The sequence below is a fragment of the Rhinolophus hipposideros genome, assembly GCF_964194185.1.
Source record: "Rhinolophus hipposideros genome assembly, contig: HAP1_SCAFFOLD_68, whole genome shotgun sequence".
In the NCBI taxonomy this organism is placed as follows: Eukaryota; Metazoa; Chordata; class Mammalia; order Chiroptera; family Rhinolophidae; genus Rhinolophus; species Rhinolophus hipposideros.
The window spans coordinates 377,772-403,567 of record NW_027669421.1 but is presented as its reverse complement, the minus strand read 5'-3'; the positions used below and the strand labels follow the sequence as shown (position 1 = coordinate 403,567).

At 38.3% G+C, this 25,796-nt stretch overlaps 1 protein-coding gene across 1 annotated transcript in view; it reads right to left on the bottom strand.

Moving 5' to 3' along the window:
* Positions 1-25,796, bottom strand: part of LOC308495595 (ankyrin repeat domain-containing protein 26-like) — a gene marked incomplete at both ends in the record, with an annotated part of 135,943 nt that overhangs the window by 10,257 nt on the left and 99,890 nt on the right. Inside the window, one exon of the mRNA XM_081080564.1 lies at positions 24,321-24,470. Within this exon, the coding sequence (XP_080936690.1) occupies positions 24,321-24,470 (150 nt within the window). The remainder of the gene's footprint in view (positions 1-24,320; positions 24,471-25,796) is intronic.

Below are 25,796 nucleotides of genomic sequence, written 5' to 3'. Positions count from 1 at the left end.
CCTTCATCCCCATTTGCACCAGACTAAGATGGTAAAATCTTAGTTTCGAACCTGAGCCTGATGCCATTAAATTGAGACTTGTGGCGAGTATTGTGTAGGGATGAGTGTATTTTCCATGTGGGGAGAATATAAAAAATTGTGGCCAGTGGACAGATCAAGGTGGTTTTTAAATGTGTCCGTAAATTTTGAAATATTCATTGCATAAAACCACTAGAATATGGGTCAACATTAGTGACTGGCTCCTAATGAACAGAATATGTTGAAAGACATTCCGTGTGAATTCCAAGACTTTTTCACAAAGGGCAACACAACTCCTGTTGGTTATGTCTCTGAGGATCTGAACCTTGGAATCCAGCCCCGTGTTGTGGGGAGGCTCGGGCCACAATGCGAGCCGGGTGTTCAGGTGTAGGTGTTCCTGCTGTCTGCCGCAAACAAATCTTTTACTTGTTTCTGATTGATTAATTACTTCCTGAATTTAACAGCTGTACTCTTGAAATGTTTTCTTTGGATGGGATGAAATATTTATTCCATTAATTATATGTGAAGCTAAAGATACAACTATGCATCTCAATGTGTTTCTGAGAATGTAGGATCTATGCCAAGAACAAGATTGGCACCAGTGTTTCAGAAAAGAACCGGGTCAAACAGAATCTACTTTTCAATTGCAAGATGATGGATTAGAGAGATTTCTAAAGAGGAAAGCAGATGGTCCAGGTTTCATCTTCTCCTTCCTAGACAGTGAAATCTATGGAAGAGGCTATGGATTAGGAGATAGACAAAATGAAGAAAGTTGTCCACCAAGTATCAGATCCTATTACCGACATTTGATGGAAATGGGAGTGAAAGGGAGGCACTGGGTTAAAGATTAATGTTTTGAATGAAGAAAACAAAAGGAATGAGTCGACTTTGTAAGCCTAATATCCCATCATGTCATAAGGTCACCAAGGTCTGCGGGCCGCAGGCTCCATCTAGAAGCAAAACATCTCCACAGAAGTGGAATTAAAGATATTCCCCTACATTGACATTTCATTATTCCATAAGGCATCTGGTAATATGCAAGATGACTGGGGAAGCGTTCTCATAACATTTGATTTGGTAATGGCGTAAGGACAGATCTATAGATCAATAAATTGGAAAAGATGATCCAAAAATTAACCCTCATATATACAGTCAAGTGATTTTTGACAAGGGTGCCGAAAAATCCAGTTGGGCATGAACAGTCTTTTGAACTAACGATACTGGGTCAACTGGATATCCACATGCAAAAGAAAAATTAAACCTCTACATCATACCATATATAAAATTATTTCAAAAGGTAAAACCAAAACTATAAAAGCTTTGAAGAAGCTTCATGTCTTCATGACTGGAGTTGGCAATTGTGTCTTAGATATGACAGTACCAAACAAAAGTAGATAACTGGACTTCATTAAAATAAAAAATAAAAAACTTTATGCTTTAAAGGACACCATTGAAAAACTGAAAAGGCAAGCTAATGAAAGGGAGAAATATTTGAAAATCCTATATCTGATAAGCGATTTGTATCTAGAATATATAAAGAATTCTTACAATTCAACAAGAAAAAGACGAACCCATTTTAATGGGCAATGGAATTGAATCATCAGTTCTTCAAAGAAGTTATACAAATGGACAATAAGTATGTGAAAAGATAGCTCAGCATCATTAGTCATCAGAAAATACATCAAAACCACAATATGGAGCAGAGAGTTCACTAGTGGTTCCCTAGGGCTAGGAAGAGTGGGAAGGGCAGACTGGCACACAGTGAAGGCTAACAGTACACAGATACTTTCCAGGGTGATGAAAATGTTGTAAAACTGATTGTGATGATGACTGCATAAAGCTTTGAATACACTAAAAGCCACTGCACTGCATACTTTAAATGAGTGAACTGCATGCTATGTTCATTACATCTCATTGAAGCTGTTACGAAAGAAAGGAAGGAAGGAAGGAAGGAAGGAAGAACGGAAGGAAGGAAGGAAGGAAGGAAGGAAGGAAGGAAGGAAGGAAGGAAGGAAGGAAAGAAGGAAGAGCAGTGCTGGAACCACCAGAGACCAGTAGCAGCAGCAGAAATACTTCTCCAGCCTCCACCCACAGCACAGTGCTACCAGGGCCACAGGGAACCAGGTGGGCTCAGTGGACTCAAGACAGGCTCTCCCTGACCACCCCCTTCCCCTGTTCCCTCCCACGGTGCTGGTGCCCAGAGTCCCTGGTGATCTGGATACAGCAGCAACACCCATCACCCTGGTCACCCAGGCCAGCACTCCCACACTCACAGCTTATCCCCCACACCTGGACCCCCCAGGCTCAGGTAGCACCAGTGAGAGACAACAGAAACTGTGCTATTGCATCAGCTACTGAAAAACAAAACAGAGACGTCTAATTATCTAGCTGCTGAATTGCTCGAATCAAAATGTACATAAATTAGAAAGTGTTCACTATTTCAAATGAGCCTGCAGAAGAACAAGCTATCCAGCAGCATGAACAACCAAGGTGACATGGGAACACTGAGAGAAGATGACACTTCTCCAGAAACCAAGTCAAAGTCATGAAGATTGTGATCTCTGTGACCGAGATTTCAAAACAGCAGTCATGAAGAATCTCAATGAGATACAAGAAAACTCACAAGGCAGTTCAACGAGTTCAGGAGTAAAATTAACGAACAGAAGGAGTACTTTATCTAAGATATGAAAACTATAAAAAAGGTCCAAACAGAAATCCTGGAGCTGAATGAAGAACTTAAGAAATGAGATCAAAAATGGACATTTTAATAACAATATTACACAAAGAAAACAAGTTGCTATTAAAGATGCCATATCATTGCCACCTCAGTCATCAATTATTCAAGTGATGCCAAAATGTAGATATTGGAGTATTACGCAGCCATAAAGAAAAAAGAAATCTTACCATCTGCAACAACATGGATGGATCTAGAGAACATTATGTTAAGCGAAATAAGTCAGAAAGAGAAAGACAAGTACCATATGATCTCACTTATATGCGGAATGTAAAGAAAAGAATAAGTGAATGAACTAATCAGAAACAGTTCTGGGGACAAAGAGGAAAAAGCTGAAGGTTGTTAAATGGGTGGGGGGGGTGGGGATAAGGGGGAAGGTGAGGAGATTAGAAAACAGTCGGTAACCACAAAATGGCCTCAGGGTTTTTGAAAAATAATTTCGGGAACGTAATCAATAATGTTGTAAAGATTTTGTAGGGTATCTGATGGACACAGGTCCCATCTGGGAGACCACCTCAGGGAAGATGTAGATGCTTGATCAATGTACTACTGTACACCCAAAGCGGAACAATAATGAATGCCAACTATAATTTTATATATATAATGTGAAGGCTCAGTGCAAGGTCGGAGGGATAGTGAAAGGGGAAATGGGGGAGGGGGGGTTCACAGTGTGAGGGATATAAATGATGAACGTCTAAGTATTACCTTGTCTTGTGCACCTGAAACTAATTAAATTAAATTCTAGAGCTACAACTTCTATTTCTTTTTAATCTCCTTAAATCTCCATTTAAAAGAAAAGATGTACAGATATAAGTGAACTTCATTTTAAAAATTCAAATATTTGCTCAATTTACCTCTTTAGAAAATGTACTGTTGCTTAGCAAGATATTTTATTTTATTATTACTTTTTAAGCAAAACAGTTTAACTCATCAAAATAAAAAATGCTATAAGTAAAATAGAAATTAAGGATGTACTATTATGTACAAAGAGAACAACTTTTAACTTAGAAAGAACAAATTAATCTTTTCAGTGTTACAAGTTTGCAGAATTCATAACAAGGATTTACCTCGGTTTCATGGAAATAAGAAACATCAACATATAGTGAGTGAATGTCAATCATTCACTTACGCTTAGGGGTGGCAAAACTGGGCTGTAGGACAACTAAAATTGTTATAAACCATCGCCAAATTAAAACCAATGCAGAAGTAAGCCAAAGCATCTCAAAGCATACCATTCGTTGTTAGGCAATAACATTTCATTTGTAAAATCTAATTGAAAAGCAGCTTTTCCAGAAATTTAAAATGTGTCAGTCAATTACATTTATTGAATACAGTTAATGACAGTTAGCTCTTAAAACATGGGAGATGCAGGGACTTACAAAAGATTGTAAAATTTCTGTCTCCTTCCTACATTAGCACACATAATTATGCCTTTCACATTGTGTGCATTAGTCAATGAAACAACTCAGAATCTCACCAAGTTAAGAACAAGAATTATATCGGACAACTGAAACCCAAAGGAAAGAAGATAACTAACCTTCATGAAGTAGGTGAACGTGTCATTATTATTAGAAGTCTGTGGGGTTGACCTAGGAATCACCGACTGTTCTCTTGGAGCGAGATTTCCTAGAGGTAGGAACCCATCACTTATCCTTCCAATACAAGGTGGCAGCAGGACAGGCCTCCCAGGAGCGCTGCTGAGTAAAGTGTTCCGTGGTGTCTTCATGAGAAGCTGGGTTCTCATCTCTGCCAGCGTATCATTAGCACTGCGAAGATTGTAAGAACAAAGGCTTAGTATTTTATTTTTCCTGAATGACTTGCATTTTTTTCAAGTTGCCATAATAAATAGTAAAATAAATTTCCCATTAAACAGCATTTTAACATTGAAAATGCGTCAGGGCAGACCTACCATGCACAGGGATAGCTTTCAAATTATCCTAAACAAGCACATATGTTTCTATGGGGATGCCAGACTAAGAAGAAATTCAAAGTAGGGAGGGGAGGACACGGGCTATCAGTGAAATCGAAGGCTTCACAGATAATACTTGCTGCCTTCTGCAATGGCTGAACCAATAAGATTCTTGAGGATTGCCATGAGACGTACATAGCAAATGAGTTTAGAATTTTTTAAAAATCCCACCAAGATATTTTCAAGCCTTTGCTGTCACTGCCCTTGGGTAACGCCCTCATTACCCTGAGGACTGAGGTGTCATGTAGAACAACAGCCTCTGGGGGAGAAGGAGGGAGCCTGGTGGGTGATCCTACTGAATGAAACCGCTCCGCAGGCGTGTAGCTTATAATATAACACTGTGACCAAGGCGCTGGGCGTGGGCTCTGCGCTTTCTGTCTTCCACACACCCCCTCAGGCTCACCACCTTATCTTTTTAGCCACTTCTTGGGTTATACTACCCTCACCCCTACGTTGTTAACCCTCCGCTATATTTCACATATATGCCTTGTGGACATCAGAAAGACTAGAAAGAAGAGCTTGTCTGAAAGCGACCTCCAGAGATAATAACACAGAGCACAATGGAGACAGTACATGTACCAAGTGCCGGAACATGCAGAGTACTTAACCCTTTGGGTTTAAGTTGTTATCTTATAATAGTTACCTCATTAAAAACTATTTAGGGGAATTCTGACAAGCAATTTTATAATAAATAGTGTTGTCTAAATCATAAAGCTTCAAAAACACTTTGCTTAAAGACTGGTAGATCAGATTAACTCTATGAAAACCGCTAGAAGGAAAAATACAATCATGTAAAACCAAAAATGGGGAGAGATGCAAATGTCCTGAACTAACTAACATTTTATTTTTTTTTTATTTATTTTTTTTTATTAATTAATTTATTTATTAGTTTCAGGTGTACAAAACAAGGTAATACTTAGACGTTCATCATTTATATCCCTCATACTGTGAACCCCCCTCCCAAGTAATTTATTCACTAACATCATTTTCCAAAATTATACTATTTAGTAAGCTTTCATTTCCTATCAATCTCAGGAATCTGCCTGGACAAAAATTATACTTTAGAGGCAAATTAATGAGCTCGATTGATTTTCTCTGACTGTGGACTTACTTGTTTAGTTTGTTTTCCAATGATGTTCTAAGTTTTAAGTCTTCTAGGTAGAGGTGTTTACATTCTTCCAATTCTATTTTACAAGAAGTTTTCACTTTGAAGAGTTCAGATTCCAGACGTTTAATTCTGAGTTCCATGTCACTTATGGAAGCGCCAACATGGTCATTTAACGGGTGTACGTTTTTTTGAGATGCTGCTGGTTCCTAAAGCCAACGGAAAGGATACATTTTAAAAATAATTATAAACTGAATAATTACAGTCTATTTGTATTCTTTAGTTTTAAGTCAATGATTTGGACGGCAATTTAAATGTGAAAAAAGCTGAAGTTTAAAATATTTATCATCTATACGGAATAAAATAAATCTGAATCATGAAAATATTTTGAATCATCTCATTTGACTATTCCAATAAGAGAATCAATATTAAATTTTAAAAATTGAACAATATGACTGAATAATCTAAGAATATGGTGCACTTTATTTTCTGTATTTCCTAAGAGTCTCGTTTTATATCAATTGGTCTTAAAAATCAAATGATTATCCAGAAAGAACAAATCTCAAAGATCAATTGAGTGATAATAATGATGGGAACTGAAATATTTAAAAGGAGAAGCAAATACCACCTTAGTTCCAGAAATCTAAAAAAATAAAAAATAAAAACAACTGCCGTTAAGGGGAGTAGAAGAATCACATACACTATGTATATCGAAAACGTAATTTGCAGCAAAATGAATTAAGGCGTGTTAAAAACCAATGAATTAACCTGTAAAAATAGATTTAAAAAATTTTTTTCTACTACATCCTGTCTCGCTCAGTCTTCAATATCCCAGAAATTACTGTGTTCTGCTTCACTCTTTTCTACCACATTCGTGACTATATGAATTTTGAGGTTTAATAATTTTTATCTCCACTCTTTTTATTCTCTACTTTTTCACATGACTTTTGTACTCTTTTCATAGATAATAACTCCTGTTTAAGATTGATTTTCTTCAACAAGGTATAGATATCTTTTTTTAAAAAAAACTTTTGGAAACAAATTTTTTTTTTATAATTGGGGAACAGTGTTTTTTCCAGGACCCATCAGGTCCCTGTCAAGTAACAGTTTCCAATCTAGTTGTGGGATGCGCAGCTCAGCTCCAAGTCAAATTGTTCTCTTCAATCTACTAGTTATGGAGGGTACAGCTCACTGACCCATGCGGGAATCGAACCGGCAACCTTGGTGTTATGAGCACTGCGCTCTAACACTGAACCAACTGGCCGGCCGCCCACTGGGGGCTCAGCTCCAAGCTCCAGCCATTGTTTTCAACCTAGTTGTGGAGGGTGTAGCTAACTGGTCCATGTGGGAATCGAACCAGCGACCTTGGTTGCCAAGGATTGGAACCAGCACGATGCTCTAACCATGGAGCCAACTGGCCACCCCACAGATGGAGACATTCTGAAGATGCAGTTTCCAGTTTTGCTTTGAGAGCATCATTGTGAATGAGTAAGATAGTATGATTTGGTTACGAAGGAAGTTGACTGAGAATAGTCTAACCCCAAACCAGTATCAACTTGTGAAATAAACTCAGTTGCCATAAAACGTCATCGATACTGTAGTAGATCCTTAGAATGTGGAAACTTGAATTACTCAGAATGAAGAACAAAGAGAAAAGCACCAGGAGACTCAAAAATGTATCCTTTATTGTCATCGACTTTGCCACACAACATCTGTACTTGATTTTCTACGATTTCCTGAATGATTGGTTCATGTTTTTCTTCTATAAAATGACTGTAAGTCACCTCTGAGTTGATAGTCTCTCACCTGTTCCCCATTTTAACTCTCCATAATTTCTTACGAAGTTTTAGGGAGTTACAAGTAACTCATCTTGAGATAGTTAGGCCTCCGTCAGCTACAAATGTTTCATGGTAATTTGAATTGCTTTCAAGAAGAAATGATTCCCAAGGTTAAGGAGAAATCACATCTCACACTGTGAATGTTTAGTGAGATGATCGCTACATTTTTTTCAACAACAAAAATGTGTCTTAATTCGATAATGCTATCTTGTAATCCTCTCTTTCCACAATATACAAGAACATCCTAAACAGCAATAATAACAACAAATCTGCTGGGATTTCAGTGATACTGAGTTGGGTAGAACTACTTTCCTGCAGATACAATGCTTATTTGGTAAGATGAGGAGAGTGGATTGATGTAGTGTTTTTAAAACATGGCTACAAATTCTTGACATTTCTCCATGAAATTCCCTCCCTTTTAATATGTGCTGGCCTTAGGATGTAACTGGATTCTAGTGCATGGAATAGGGCAGAACTGCTGTGAGAATGCTATGCCTGCGGCAGAAAATGTGATACAGCTTCCATCTGACTTTCTCTCGGGAAGCTCGCCCTGAGAACCCAGCCACCATGTTGTGCAGATGAAGAAGCCCAGGACACACAGCGAGGCCTCCTACAGATGTTCGCGCTGAGACAGCCCCAGTGGGCGTCCCGGCCAAAACCCCGCTTCAACTGCTACACGTGTGTGTAACAGCCTTTAGATGATTCTCATTCGCAGCTTCATGGCAACGCAGCTGATGCCAAGTGGAACAGAAATGAGCTAGTCTCACTGAGCTTCACTCAACTGCATTACTGATGAACAAAACAGATGCTGTTTTGAGCCACTAGCTTTTGAGTTGGTTTCTTGAGCAGCAATGAACAATTGGCATTGATACTGATATTCAAAATGGTGTGAGGCCACAAAGAAAAGCAATCTAAAACCTGTAGGAGTGCCTTTCCACCAGGAGGTAGGTGGAACCCGAAAGGATGTGCAGAAGAATGAGAACGACACCCACAAGAGCCTCCAAGAGACGGTTATTGGGGGCTTGCGGGCCCCTAAAGAGGCTGGCCACAAAGACTTCTCAGCTAGTGAAGAAAATGGGTCTGACATCCGGATGAAAGGGGACTCTTGCTGTGAAGTAACCAAGTAAAATCCATGAGATACATGAGCTAACGAAAGACTGTGAACTGTAAAGGAACCAGGACTTATTGTGTTCAAATGTGTTTCCCATTTACAGCCTCTCCCACATGCCCTGTTGTCAAATCATGCTAAAATGAAGAAATGGCTTCTGAGTGAAGATCAAATTCGCTGTGCTCCCAGGAAGACATGATCTACGGATGAGGACAAGACTGTAAAGCCTTCCTCAAGACTTCGAAAGTGTTAAGGTGGGGCCTTAAATTCCTGGAAGGCTCTTCAGAGGAAAAGAATTTTAAAGGCATGGTCCTACAACAGCTACAGGAAGCCCAAGAGCTTATCTCAAAACGATGCATGACGGTGGCTTTTCTAATGGCACGAACCCCAATAAACTCTCACGCAACTCCAAGTTTTTAGGATAATCAAGTAGCAAAAAACCACCTTGTTACCTTGGACTAATAAACACCAAGAGCGTGAAAAATAAGAGGAGGCCTGTGGGTCTTAGGCATTTGGGTGGAGGAATGACGCTGAGGGAAGAGCTGCAAGCACAGGTCATTTCTTATGAAGAGGACAGAACAAAGAGCTCACAGGGGACAGCAAAGGGCCATGGAGAAGCATTGGCATGATTAGGACTAGGTCCTAATCAAAGAACGGGCAGCACACATCAGGCTGTATTTCAGAATTGCTATGGACTAACGTGCCTTCCACTTTCTATTTCTGCAGGGGAAACTTCAGCAGTCGAGCAGAATGTTGGGTGTGTGGGTGGTAGATAACTTGTCTCTTCCTTTCTCATGTTTTCATATTGAAAGGAATTGTCCTCAAGGGGCTTTATCCTAGAAACCAAAACCCAGGCCCTTCATCCCCATTTGCACCAGACTAAGATGGTAAAATCTTAGATTCGGACCTGAGCCTGACGCCATTAAATTGAGACTTGTGGCGAGTATTGTGTAGGGATGAGTGTATTTTCCATGTGGGGGGAATATAAAGAATTGTGGCCAGTGGACAGATCAAGGTGGTTTTTAAATGTGTCCGTAAATTTTGAAATATTCATTGCATAAAACCACTGGAGTATGGGTCAACATTAGTGACTTGCTCCTAATGAACAGAATATGTTGAAAGACATTCCGTGTGAATTCCAAGACTCCTTCACAAAGGGCAACACAGCTCCTGTTGGTTATGTCTCTGAGGATCTGAACCTTGGAATCCAGCCCCGTGTTGTGGGGAGGCTCGGGCCACAATGCGAGCCGGGTGTTCAGGTGTAGGTGTTCCTGCTGTCTGCTCCAGCTAGAGAGCCGACCAACAGTAGGCACCAACTACCGGATACATTGCTGTACAAACTTTCAAATGATTCCAGCCTCCAGCCATCGAGCTGCCCCAATTGAAGCTGAGGGGAACGGAGACAGATGGCCCTGGCCACACTCTTCTTAAGTATGGATCTGTGAGTCAAATAACTGTTGTTTATTTCAACCACTCCATTGGAGAGTTAAGGAAAAAATAGGCACACCTTCTGGATTAAAAAAAGAGATAATAGTAAAAGTAACTTTTAAGTTATTAATTACAGATATCTTCTTTTATTGCACTTTGCTGTATTGTATTTTGCAACTATGTTTTACAAATTGAAAGCTTTGGACAATCATGCATTTAGCAAGTGTATGAATACCACTTTTCCGACAAAGTTGGATTACGTTTGGCAGTTTAGCAATGAAGTACTTTTTAATTAAGGTATGTACACTGTTTATTTAGACATAATGTTACCACACACTTAATAGAATACAGACTAGTGTAAAATAAATTTATATGCACAATTCTTGTGATTCACTTTATTGGGTTACTAGTGTATTGCTGTGGTTGGAACCAAATCTGCAATATCTCCGAGGTATGCCTTTAGTCTCCTTTATAGTGTAATCTAAGTAATGTGGAGATTGACTTATTAATGACACACAATGCTAAAGAGAAGAAGCAGTGAATACAAGAAAGGCATAAGAAGTTTCTCAAGGGTTCCCTTCAATGACAGCTAGGCAGGTAGGCATCTTTAGAAGCTTCCCTCAACATACAGGATAAGGAAGACTGGCAAGGAGACATATGATTTCTAGTATGATAGTTGTAAAACCAGAAATAGCCAGTTAATAACCAAAATCAAACCTTTTTCCTGATTTCCATTCCCTAAAATTCTAAAAGAGATAGGCAGCTTTCAATATTTATTCATCAATCTAGTACTCAATCTTCACTTCCTTTTCCTCGGTGAGGAAATAGAGTGCATTATGGAATCATTTTTAATCTCAGTAGTAAAACAATCATAGTGTCCTCTGGCACTATTTAAATACAATCTCTCCTTTACCGTACTTCAAGCTTGTTTGTATGGGAAGGGAAGACCATGTCTTCTGTATCTTATACCGAAATGCTTCTCCGTATCACACAAAAAGGCTTTGACATTTCATAATTCACATCACGAATCTATTATTTGTTTCTGATTGATTAATTACTTCCTGAATTTTAACAGCTGTACTCTTGAAATGTTTTCTTTGGATGGGATGAAATATTTATTCCATTAATTATATATGAAGCTAAAGGTACAACTATGCATCTCAATGTGTTTCTGAGAATGTAGGATCTATGCCAAGAACAAGATTGGCACCAGTGTTTCAGAAAAGAACCGGGTCAAACAGAATCTACTTTTCAATTGCAAGATGATGGATTAGAGAGATTTCTAAAGAGGAAAGCAGATGGTCCAGGTTTCATCTTCTCCTTCCTAGACAGTGAAATCTATGGAAGAGGCTATGGATTAGGAGATAGACAAAATGAAGAAAGTTGTCCACCAAGTATCAGATCCTATTACCGACATTTGATGGAAATGGGAGTGAAAGGGAGGCACTGGGTTAAAGATTAAGGTTTTGAATGAAGAAAACAAAAGAAATGAGTCGACTTTGTAAGCCTAATATCCCATCATGTCATAAGGTCACCAAGGTCTGCAGGCCACAGGCTCCATCCAGAAGCAAAACATCTCCACAGAAGTGGAATTAAAGGTAGTCCCCTACATTGACATTTTATTATTCCATAAGGCATCTGGTAATATGCAAGATGACTGGGGAAGTGTTCTCATAACATTTGATTTGGTAATGGCGTAAGGACAGATCTATAGATCAATGAATCAAAATTAAGGATCCGAAAATTAACCTCATATGTAGAGCCGAGTGATTTTTGACAAGGGTGCTAAAAAATCCAATTGGATGTGAATAGTCTTTTGAGCAAATGATACTGGGTCAACTGGATATCCACATGCAAAAGAAAAAATTAGAGCTCTACATCATACCAGATATAAAAATTATCTCAAAATGTAAAAGCTAAAATTATAAAAGCTTAGAAGAAAGCATAGGTATATGTCTTCATGAAAGAGTTCGTAATTGAGTGTTTAAAAAAATAGATTAACTGGACTCCATTAAAATAAAATGTTTCTGTGCTTTAAAGGATACCATTGAAAGACTAAAAAGGCAAGCTAATGAAAGGGAGAAATATTTGAAAATCCTATATCTGATAAGCGATTTGTATCCAGGATATATAAAGAACTCTTACAATTCAACAAGAAAGAGACAGTGCAATTTTAAAAGGGCAAAGGAATCGAAACAACAGTTTTTCAAAGAAGTTATACAAATGGATAATAAGCATGGGAAAAGATTGCTCAGCATCATTAGTCATCAGAAAAAACTACATCAAAACCACAATATGGAGCAGCGAGTTCACTAGTGGTTCCCTAGGGCTAAGAAGAGTGGGAAGGGCAGACTGGCACACGGTGAAGGCTAACAGCACACAGATACTTTCCAGGGTGATGAAAATGTTGTAAAACTGATTGTGATGATGACTGCATAAAGCTTTGAATACACTAAAAGTCACTGCACTGCATACTTTAAATGATGGAACTGCATGCTATGTTCATTATATCTCAATGAAGATTGGAGCCAGTGCTTTGGGGTCATGCAACGGTGTTCTTCTTGGCTTTAGATCACTAGCCAGGGTTGAGACATAGGAGTGGTAACAGTATGCCCTTTTATAGAAAAATGATATAGAAAATAAGCTATATTTTTCACTGCTTGAGTCTGTACAATTAAGAGAGAAATCAATATTGTACTGCTCAAAGCATTGAGTGGTTTATATTTCCCCAAATTAAGTGATTTCTGGGTCCCAAACGGATTACAAATTACCTTCTGTTTTAACCTAGTCATCTGAATAGCCATTTCAGATTGATTGGGTTCTAAATCTCCAAGGAAACTAACCTGTCCATTTTGACTGTCATGTAGCATCCTTGTATTCTGAAAGAGGGTCTTCAGTCTGCAGAATTGTAGAAAACGAGTAAGTCAAATTCTTTAAGAGTAAATGTTTAGTAATTATTTAAAGAGATGATATGTCTATCATACAAAATAAACAAATCTATAAATTATGATCCTCTCCTATTTGTTCCAGTATAAGAGTTTGAAAGCATACTAATTAAATTATAATCTTAGGTAAGTAACATAAAACAATTGTGATACATATGATACAGACTTCATATTGTAAAAATGTAAGGCTCTTATAATTAAAGTATTATTAATATCCACTTAAGATTGTTAGTATCAAACATATTAAATATCAGCTATAAACCAGAGATTAGTATCCAAGGTGAAGAAGAAAAGTATAATATATGTGGATGTTTTGAAAAGACACCAAAATACCATTCGGTGCCTACTGACCACAGTCTACCAGAAGAAAAGAAAGTACGTACCAACAAGAGATCATTCAAAATAGAAAGAGAAATCGGAAAGAAAAGTCTGAAGTCTGAGTGGAGGGGAAAGGAAAGGGGCAGGGCTTTAGAAGAAAGGAAATTGGAGAGATAATGTGTCACAGTCTCTTCGAGTCTGTTTTACGAAGAGATCTTTGCTAGCACAAAGTTAACAAAATGAGAAGAATACAAAACAATGCAGAGAAAGACAGTGACATGGGAGAAAAAACACTGAGGAGAATCAGAGAAAAAACTTCATTCAGTAAGCAGCAAGTAAACAGAAAGCAAGCCACGTGCGGGCTTCCCAGACGTTGGGAAAGATTCCATTATTATCTGAGTGAGATGATTACTCATCTCATTCTTTTTTAAGTCATACATATGGTTTGGTATGTATGACATATTTTATAACTGAAAAAAAAAGTAGAAAGAACATAGAAGCCAAATCAATAACAATTCTGATGTTGTTAAACAATACCACAGATAGGTTTTTAGACATTAAACTGTTAGAATGCTGAAGGGAAGAACACTACCAAAAGAAGGAAAGATCACCAAAGAGAGCACAGACATCCTGCAGAAATAAAGATTCAAGGGAGACCAGGAAGAGTGCAGTTGACAGTATATGCAAAAGACACGGTCATTATAGTTTTAGGAATCATTCAAGAGTAGGTATAATATTTTGGCATTCACACAAGTTTGTGCTGTGAGTTTCTGATGTAAATTCGTAAGTAGGATAACTTGTTTAATTATGAAAATTACAGGTATGAAATACATTTGTACTTAGGTTTTCATAAAGTAAGAATTATAATGAAATAGTAATTAATGGTTGACATAATCTGAAATATTAAAACCTTACCTGGTAACCTCTGTCTCTAATTCATCATTTTTCTTCTTTTGTTGATTCATATTATATTGCAGAGATTCTAACTTCTCATAGTACTTTAATTGTTCCTTTTCATCCTCAGACTTTGAAAAACATTTTTAAAGAAAGTTAATTTTAAAAATCTAGAGACTCACTCTTCTTTCTTTAAAATATGATTCCTCATGAGCTCATGAGTAATATGTGTACACAGGTGTATAAAATGTAGTTGTAGACCTGATGCCAATAAGGACAGAGTTCAAAAACAATGACATTTCTTAAAGCAGCTGAAATGGATTTTACAGTGTCATCATTGGTTTCCTGGAATTTAAATTGCCAAACTTTCTTAAAAACAGAAGCTTTTACATGTAAAAATACTAAGTGTTAAAGAATAGATTTAAATAGTGGTTCTCTTTACATTTTAGTTTCAAGAAATGCTCCCAGAGACATTTTCATCAACATTTCAAGATTTTACAGGGTTTATGGAATCACATTTTCGTATGATAATCTTTGAAAACTTCCTGTGCAGTCCCCCTTACATTGTGATAATCTGACATGAGCATCAGATGAAGACTCTCATTCTCTGTAAGCGTTCTTCCATAGGTTTCAATTTCTCCTTTTCTAGTAAATATTTTTCTCTTTAAAGTTTATCTTCTCTATATTATGTAAAAACATAACTTTTTCTTGATTCCTGTAACTTTTTCTGTCATCCTGTTTTTCTCCTTAGACTCTAACCCTCTTTAATATGTGGTTTCATCCCCAGGTCCATATTTTCGCCACTTAATCTCTTCTTTTACATGAGAGCCTGACTTTCTGTCCTTATAATTGCGCGAAAACATTTTTCAGGGTCATCTCTTTTAGTCCTTGTCCTGCTTTACTTCTCAGCAGCAACTGATAAGGATGCCCACACCCTTTCTATAGTCTTCTCAGCCCAACTCATCTCTAAACAGCAGTCCTGGTGGTCAGGCCTTGACCCTTTTCTCTTCCTCTTTTTAAATGCTCTCAGTTCCTTACATCCCAGTGCTTCAAACCACATTCCCTCATCTACAGTGGCAGCCTTGACCCCTTTACTGAGGTCATCTGTACTTTCCTTTTTCCCCTGGAGCTCCTCATAGACAGTGTCCCTCAACCACACACTCATAAACCATGACTTGCTGTGGATCAGCTCATCTGGTACATTTCATGGGGATTCTTATCACTGTGACTGTGAACATAGCGTTATTTTCAGATCTTGGCAGCTCCTCACCCTTAGGATGTTGACCAGCATACTTTGTCCTGTTTTTCTCTCAGAATGCATACGTTTTTCATAAGGTTCACATTATCTACTATTCGCCTTTCCATTTTTGTTTGCTCTATTGAATAACTTCCTATTCCTTGGGACCTGACCTGACCTATGGAAGTGTTCTGAAATTCCTTTCGCAAGTACACTCCACCATCTTGTTTGAAGGCTTAAGTCAGTTGGAGCTATCCTTTCTTCCCAGTCCAGATGCTTCCTCTCACATTGTGTGAATCAAATATCTTAACCCAGGTACTATCTCACCTGGGGGGCTATTGATCGAATTCGTTGAAACCTGTCGTAATTAAACTTTTGATTTACAGGGTAGACCTTATGGTGGCTGATAATTCTGTCGAGATCCTAATTACTTCCCCTAGGAACCTATCGTCCCTCATTATTTTGGTATAAGCTTCATCAGTTTTGGGTGTGCTTACAAATTTTTCAATTTTTTGACATTCAATATTATTTTATATTAATTTTAGGTGTACAGCATAGTGGTTAGAATTTAAGTAATTTAACAAATTGATTCCCCTGACTCATCCAGTACCCACCTGGCACTATACATAGTTATTGTCATAGTATTAACTATATTCCCTATGCTTTACATTACATCCCCGTGACTATTTAGTAACTACCAATTTGTACTTTTTAACCCCTTCACCTTTTCCACCCTGCTCCTAACTCCTCTCCCACCTATCACCCTAAATTACCTAGTACTCATCTGATGCCATGTGTTGTTATTGCAATATCATTAATACATTCCTTATACTATACCCTGGATCCCCATGACTACTTTGTAACAACCAATTTGTACTTTTTAATCTCTCCCCTTTTAACCCACTTCACAAACCCCCTTCCAGCTGGCAACCAACAAAATGTTCTTTGTATGTATGAACTTTTTTCTGTTTGTTTGTTCTGTTCTTCAATTCCACTTAGAAGCACAGTCACAGTGCATCTTTCTCGGTCTGACACACTCCACTCAGCACTGTACCCTCCAGGTCCATCCACACCGCCACAGATGGCCAGAGCCCATTTCCTTCTGTGGCCAAGCAATATTCCATTGCATACATGTATCATCTCTTCTTTATCCATTCATCCATTGATAGGCTGCATGCCCATCTTGGCCATTGTAAAGAATCCTGCAGTGAACATATTGATGTACACATCGCCTCGAATTGGCATTTTTCGGTTTCTTTGGATAAATTCTCTGAAGTGGGATATCTGGGTCATTCTTCAACTCTTGTGATAGCCTTTGTTTAAAAGTCTATATTGTGTGATACAAGTATTGCTCCCTCGGCTTTTTAAATTTTATTTTGTTTTCATGAAATATCCCTTTATTTTCAGTCTCTGTGTCTTTTGATCTGAAGCAAGTCTGTTGTAGGGAGCATATGTAAGGATCTTATTTTCTTATCCTTTCAGCCACCCTGTGTTTTGATTGGAGAATTTAATCTATTTACACATAAAGTAATTGTGCATAGATATGTAGTTACTGCTATTTTATGATTGATGTTTTTGTTCTTCCTTTTTTGTTACTTTTAAAGAAGTCCCTCTAATATTCCTTGTAATACTGGTTTGGTACTGATGAACTCCTTCAGTTTTTTTTTTTTTTCCTCCAGAAAGCTCTTGATCTGTCCTATGATACTAAATTATAGCTTTGCTGGGTAAAGAAATCTTAGTTGTAGGCATGTCTTTCATCACTTTGAATATTTTGTGCCAATCCCTTCTGGCCTACAAAGTTGCTCTTGAGAAATCACCTGCTAGTCTTATGGGTGCTCCTTTACAGGTTACTAACCGCTTTTTTCTTGCTGTTTTAAAAAGTCTTTATTTGCCTATAAACTTTGGCATTTAATTATGACGTATCTTGGTATGGGCCTGTTTGGGCTCATCTTCTTTGAAATTCTGGGCTTATATGTCCATTTCCTTTACCAAGTTAGGGAAGTTCTCAGTCATTATCAAGTACATTTCGAATTCCTTCATTTCTTCTTCTCGTAGTACCCCATATGATAATGTTGGTATGCTTGACATTCTCAGAGGTCCCTTAAACTGTCCTCATATTTTGGATTCTTTTTGCTGTTCTGACTGGGTATTCTCTGCTACCGTATCTTCTAAATCACTCATTCGATTCTCTGCTTCATCTAGTCAGTTTTCATTCCCTCTAAGACATTCGCTTTTTCAGTTATTTTATTCTTTACTTATGACTGGTTCATTTTTATGTTTTCTATCTTCATTTTTATGTTTCCTATGTCTTAGTGGAAGTTCTTCTTGAGGTCCCTGAGCATCCTAATAACCAGTGTTTTGAACTCTGCATCTGATAGATTGCTTGTCTCTATCTTGCTCAGTATTTTTCTGGCGGTTTCTTCTGTTCTTTTAGTTGGCATGTTTCTTTGACTCCCCATGTTGGCTCCCTCCTTCTGAATGTTTCTGTGTATGAGGTAGGACTGCTGTGTCTCCCAGGCCTATCTGAGTGGCCTTATATAGTAGGTGTCCTGTGGGGCCGTGCGGCACAGCCTCCTTGTTACCCAGAGCCGGGGGCGGCAGCTCTGCCCCTTGTGTGAGTTCTCTGTGCTCTCCTGTTGTAGTGCAGCCTTGGCTGCTGTTTGCATGTCAATGGGAGGGATTGATGCTCAGACTGTGTGGTTGTGAGGACTGACCACGACTACAGTGGAGGAGCTGTTTTTGCAGGGGCTGCCCCTATAGAGCAGGATTTGCTTTAGCAGGGCACTGGTGTCTGCCCTGTGTACACTTTGGTTGTGTCTTTCTGGGAGGCACCAGAGCGGTGATGCTCCTGCTCTGTCCAAAGATGGCCACCAGGTATGTCAGCCCTAGGGACTCCTAGAAGTGGCCCACCCCCAGGCCTAGTTCAGCCGCAGCCTATGTCCTGCAGAGGGCCACCTAGCTTGACCACAAAGCAGGATGCAGATGGCGCCACCTGCACCGGCTTTGGAGGTGCCTCAAGAGTTCCAGTTATGAACCATAGCCAGCTTCCATTAGTGCCATCTTGGGTCTACACAGCAAGAAGTAAAGGACAGCTGAGGCCACATAATGCTTGTTTAGGTTTTGTGAACCTTTGAGAGATTTTAGGCAAGTCTGCAGCATGAGCCAAGACAGGATGTTTTTTTTTTTGGAAAAGTCACTGGAAGAAGCTTGGGTTGGCTCTCAAGTTAGGTGGGGCAGGTTCTCAGGGAATCACCAGGGTGGGTGGACAGTGTTAGCCAGGTTGATGTAGACTCAAGAGATGGAGGCCGTCTATGTCTCACACTGCAACAGGTGATGGATCAGTACAGAAACAATGGATTCCACAAGCACCTCTGTGTGGGAAGAAGCTCCCCTCCAGCCATCACCCTAAAGGCAAAAAACTTAGTTCCTCCCCTTATATCCCTGAACTACTGCCCAGTGTTAGAGTTCAGGGCAAATGAATCTGTCAGTTAGTAAGCCCATTCCAAGCCCTATAAAAGAATCAACTGGGACTCTAGCCACCCTTTTCATCTCACCCAACCAGAATGACCAGTGGTTTCCACAGCCAGAAGCTATGGGGACATCTCTCTCTAGCATTGGAATCCTGGGCTAGGATGCCTGGTGTGGAGCTGGGACGTCTCACACCCCTAGTGGACCTCGACAAGCAAGATATCCCTCTAGACTTCTGACAGTCGCACAAGGGTCTGGCATCAGCTCGTTCTGTTTTTCTGCTCCTCCTACCAGTCTCGAGGTGACTTCTTCTGTATGTCCCTAGAGGTAGGACGACTTTGGTTGAGCTAGACTTCAGGTGATGCTCAGTGATGATTGTTCTGTAGTTTAGTTGTAATTTTGATGTGGTCGTGAGAGGAGGCAAGCATGGCATTTACCTACTCTGCTATCTTGACCACAAATCCCCAATTTTTCAATTTTTGATGCCTTAATATAATAGATTTCTCTATAAAGCTGTGATGTGACAACTCATGGAACTCACATTCATGTAAGACTCCTTATCAACACATTATCATGTCACTCATATGAAAAGTATGTTAGCAACATAATGTGACTTAATTGACAAGAAGTCTAGACAAAAATTTTTTTTCAAAGTTTCTTTGGCCACAAGAAGGACCATCAGAACAATCTTCTGTTTCCCTTGATGGGCATGACTGTCTAATGAAATTGCTTAGACCTGGCTACTGTGACTGAAAGACACCAGCTGGAAGGTACATCTATGTCATTGGTCCACCTCAGGGGTCACAATGCGATCTTATGATGAGAAATCCTAGGGAGCCTCTCCTACAGAGGACAGGAGGATGGCAGAGGAATGTTGCTCTGCTTAGGAAAGATAGTGACACGTTTTTCACTGTCCATCAGGAAATTGTCATCCTGGATGACACATCAATCTTTTCTGACATCGAACTGTTCAATCTTTAAAAGCGTATGATTAACTCAAGTGAGTGGAAAAAGATTAGTTTCTAAACTTGCAAAGCTAGAAGCACTATGTTACTATGTAAGGACTTGATTGGGCATTCATTTCTACTTTTACACTGGCATCTCTTTTCTTTTTCAAAATCCAACAAGGAGAAAAGTATATTCTTTTCAGGAAACATTTGCCTAATGACCCAGTATTCGTTAATGATGAAGAAAACAAATTAGAACATTAAAAGTAATTCATTCTCCAAATCTCACTAAAGGGTTTAGATTTCAAGGGAAATTTAGAATTCTGGATCAAATCATTACTCAAATGCCTGGACTCAAACAGATATTTGTAGTCCGATGTTTGTGGCAGCATAAATAGCAATAGCCAACAGTTGGAAAAACCCAAATGTTGGACAAACGAAAGGATAATTGAAACATGGTGTATGTCAAATGTTGCCTTTAGACTATCACAATCTTTTTCTATAAAAATCTTACTACAAAAATCATTAATTTTATGAACTGAGATTTCTTTCTCTGTGGAGAGGAATTACGTTACTCCCAGCAAGTAGTATCAACATGAATACAGTACTTTTATTAATGAGACTGTTCTTATTGTCTAAAATATCCTTATATGGTACTATGACAGACATAGAAATTCCTTTGCAGTATGACAGAAATGAAGAGATTCACTTACCAAACTTGTACCTGACAGGTGCCTGTGAAGTTGTTCGATTATGCCCATTAGCTTTTGAATTGTCAGTATTAGGTCAGTATTTTCAGCTTCAAGCCTAAAGTGAATATTTTGACATAATTATTCTCACACATTGACTTTAAAGCATACCACATAATCACTGAACAAATATCTATGGTGCAACTACATAAAATCTTACAATTTGAAAAGCGCATGATTTGGCAATTGTGCTATTTTTCTAGTTGTGAATTTTGCATAATGTGCAAAATTAGAGATAATGTACACAAATTATTCTTTTCAAGGTAGCTCAAAGCTGACATTTTGACCCAGCTTCACACTCATGTGTTTATTGTTATAACTGATCTAATGGTCATACTACACTACACATCTGCTTTATAAATACTCAAGTTATTTTCTGTGCTGCTTTAACTTATACTTTTGCACGTGATCTTGCATCTTCTCAGTGCATCGTGCATCCTCTGGATGTCGAGCTCCTGCTTCTTGCAGCTAAAATAAAGAAAAAGTTAAGTTTACTGATGATCTATGACATCTAACAATTAAGTTCGCAAACCTGTTGCAATGATGTTGCTCCCCTTTTTTTATATATATGTGAGGGACTGTTCATTATGAATTTCTACCAACTGGACACACAGTTAACCAAGTTTACTCTTTGGAATTGCTTAAAAGATTGTGTGAAAAAGTTAAGACGACCTGAACTTTTAGCCAACGACTCATTGCTCTTGCATCACGACAATGCACCAGCTCACAGGGCACTGTGTCTGAGGGAGTTTTTAGCCTGTAAACAAATAACTGTATTGCAATACCCTCCCTACTCACCTGATCTGGTCCCCAGTGACTAAATATGTCATTATCCAAAGATAAAGAAAATATGGAAAGGAAGACTATTTGATGACATTCAGGACATCAAGGGTAATATGATGACAGCAATAATGGCCATTCCAGAAAAAGAGTTCCAGAAGTGCTTTGAACTGTGAACTAGGCGGTGGCATTGGTGCAGAGCTTCCCAAAGGGAGCTTTGTGACCGCAGTGATAGTCAGCAACGAGGTATGGAGCACTTTTTCTTGAATGAGTTCTCACAATTATCATACCTTGTGGTACAAATACCCAAGAAATCAAACATACTGTATTCCAAGCATCCCATCAACTCTAATTTTAAATATTCACATAAGTGAATTACCAGGCTAGTCCAGTGATTATGAAAGTTAACAGGCTACTCTTGGGGGCAGTCAGATAGTCATGGAATAGTTTGAGGGGCAGTAACTAAATAAGAGCCAAAATGCCTGGGTTTTTATCCCAAGTCCACCAGTTATTAGCTGGGTGACCTTGAGCAAAATACTTAAATTTTTTGGGTCTCAGTTTCTTCATGTATAAAATGAGACAATAGTGGCATCTACCTCACTGGGATATTGGGAAGATTAAATTAGGGAACATATGTAATAGAAAAGGACATGGCACACAGTAAAATCAAAGGGTTTGCAGTTAGCATTATTGTTGCTGTATTTTAGGTTCTAATAAAATTTGATATTTTACACAGATGGGATGCGAATGGAAGTGGTCTCTTACACCAGTTACACTGAAATCATTCATCAAACTATCAGCAATGTCAAAAAATGGGGAGCATTAAGCCCAGAATATAACCCCAGTACTAAAATCCTTTTACCAATTCCAAGAGCCAACAGTACATTTTCTCTGCTTGTAATAATGTATACGTTCCTATGTACACTCAGTGTAGTCCATAATGAGTATGGACTACAATGCAAATACCACCTCCTGGATTGAGCATACAATTTATATGACCGTGAGAGGCAGGGTAAAGCCACTGATATGGAAATAACGGACTCTAGTGCTAAAGCCAACTTTCCAAATCAATTCCTTCCCAGCAACTGGTTCTGTGGGGATGTGTCAGAACTCAGAGGAGCAGATGAAAGCAGCACGCTCTGGCAGATCAGAAAAGCCGTCCTCCGAGCTGTAGTTAGAATGTGCTATCGACCTGTACACCCTGGCTGGCTGCAGACAGGAAGGGCTGGCTCCCTTTTATTTTAGTTTTTTATTTTTATGGACAGGGGGAACATGAGCATTTCACTGAACAATTTTCTATTAGAGATGTGCTTTCAGTTTTATATATAATTGTGAGAAATATTTTCAGAATAAAAGTTTAATTATATCAATGTCTCCAAGGGGAAGTATTGGTTTGGTATAAAATATTTAATTTTATCCTAACAACTGTTGAAGAAAACATTTTCAATTTATGCAAGGATAGGTGCCATCACATCAAATACTATTTCCCCTTAGACAAACTTATACTTAGAAAGACAGAATTCTCTCTCATGAAAAATTGAAACTATGTCAAATTTAGGGCTTGATTGCTCTGCACAGACTATCCGACAAGTGCTGAGGAACACGGGTTCAATGAGAGTTCAAACAGTCAGAGAAAGCTTCATGGAGAGGCCAGATTGGGAGCCAGAAATCCGGGGGCAGGGAAATCAAAACACTGGCTCCCACCATAACTTGTAAACTCGTGTTCATAGCAGAATTATTAACAGCCAAAAAGTGGAAACAACACAAAGTTCCATCAGCTGATGAATGGGTAAGTATTTTGTCCACAAGGTGAAGCAACATTGGGCAATAGGAAGAAATAGCTCACAACTGATGTGTGCTACAACACGGTGGAACCCTGGAAACGTGATGTTACGTGAAAGAAGCGAGTCACAAGGGACCTCACATTGTGTGATTCCATTTACATGAAATATCCAAAGTAGGCAAATCTACAGAGACAGAAAGTAGATTGGTGGTTGCCTGAGGCTGGGAGAGACAGGAAGATAGGGTGACAGCTAAGGGATGTGGGGTTTCTTTTGGGGGTAATGGAAATGTTCTATAATTGTGGTGATAGTTCCACATCTCTCTGAATGTAACAAGAGATATTGAATTGTATATTTTAAATGGTGAAATATGATATGGGGATTGCATCCCAATGAAGATTAAAAAACACACAAATATAGTGAATCTGGATTATTTTCTTAATTCTCTATTGTGGGTGTGCATACTATAATGATCAACATATTTCTACACTTTTACAATATTTCAAAAATGAAAACAAAATGAAGGAAATGCCTACTTCAACTGGTTTGTATACTGAACTTTCTGTACAAGTTAGTTTGAAGTCCATGAAATATATACCAATGCTGTAACCATTTACAAAAGTGATGATAAGAAATAAGACAAATTTCTGAATCGTTCTAGTAAGCATTATCTTCTGATTTTAAATGGCTGCTTCATCCTGGTAATGGAGATATCACTACAAAATATTGTTTAGTAGGAAGAAAGTCTCTCGATTTCTATGAGGAATGCTGCCTATTTCTCAACGTTACCAAGGGTATAGATATAAGAAAAAACATACGTTGCAAATAGCAGGATGGAAGCCAGAGTTTAAGGAAGAAGTGCATTATAAAGATAATAAAATTATAATAAATTAATTACACCGAAAACACAAAAGAAAGCTGCCCTTGAAAATCAGGGTCTTAAAACACTTTATATTAATCAACTATAGATGAACTGTTGACAGGTTACATTTCACACATACCTGACTCCTGATATGCTCTAATGTCTTGAAATCCTGTGTCTCAGCTTCTGAATTCATACGGTAACGTGATCTATCCTCCAGTGAAGCCTCTGACATAGACAGTTTTTTTGTGGAGTCAGGTAGCTCTTGTTGAAATCGTCTCCCAAGCATCTAGAAAGATGATTCTGTTAGTGATCTTATAATCACATCTATTAAATTATGTTAAAATTTGCTAACTCTAACATATTAATATAATATGTAACTCGAAAAAGATCACCCCATGCATCAGTTCACCTTGTTTTCTTCTTTTGGACACAATTCTGTCTACTGAATCTGGGTAAGACACAGAAGGTGTTATCCTGCTGCCCACTCACTATTACGAAGGTTACTTGAACAACAGATTCAGCCCCACTCTCCACTTCCCCTGATGAAGCCGCAGAGCTTAACAATCTACTGACATCTCAAGGGGAAATTGGTATGTCGGTGGGACTAGCGGTCGTCAAGTATACATTGTGGAATGTTTTCCCCCTTTTTTTATCACAGGCTTAAATTGACTTCACAGGTCCTCACATATGCAGTCCACTGCTCACAACCTTCCAACAGATTCCTGTATCTTAGAAGAAAAGCAAACTCATTCCAGTGGTCTTCATGGCCTGGACCTCCCTTCCTGCTACACATGAATCCTGCCTCCCCTCACTCGTCTGAAAATGGAGACCCAGTGCCAAATTAATAAATCAGAGACTGCTAAATTCTCTTTGAAATGGACAAACTTATGTCCAAATGATAGTAAATGGGCCTTGCGATGAGAAAAATGAATTTGTAAAAATATTCAAGGACAATTATAGATAGCAATGGGAAGATTAAATCAAGTAGAGTTTTGATAAAACTCCTCACATTTGTCCCAAATTATGATTTAATGAAAAATTAGCTGCCTTTAAAGAGGTCACAGGTCCTAAGAATACATTATTTGAGACTGAAATAGTTCCAATTTATATCAAATTGACATGAATAAAAACAAAATTATACCAACTAAAATGTGGAAGAAACTACTGAGGGAAAGGGACAGCATCTACACTTCAGTTCATGTGGGAAATCTAGAATTAACTCTCTAGGTAATCCACTTAATTGAACCTCTATCTCTAAAAACTCAGTTTGCATAGGAGCATTTCCATTTATCTGCTTCATAATGGTATTACAATGTGGTAACAGAAAGATGAAAATTATTATTGTAGCAGTATAAGACTAAATCATTCATATCAATATGTATCTAATAACAATTTATACCTTAAAATTTCATAGTCAACACAATGCCTTTACTCAAAGTAAAGCACCTCACAGGTCTAAGTTTTGTTTGCTGGATACAATGTATGCTTTTAAGCTGTTAGAGCAAATACATTTGTAATCTATATATTTTTAATATTCTGCTAGATTCAACATTTAGCCATCATCAAATATTTGAACATTGAATTTTCTTTCAGGAAATGTGAAAACTATCTT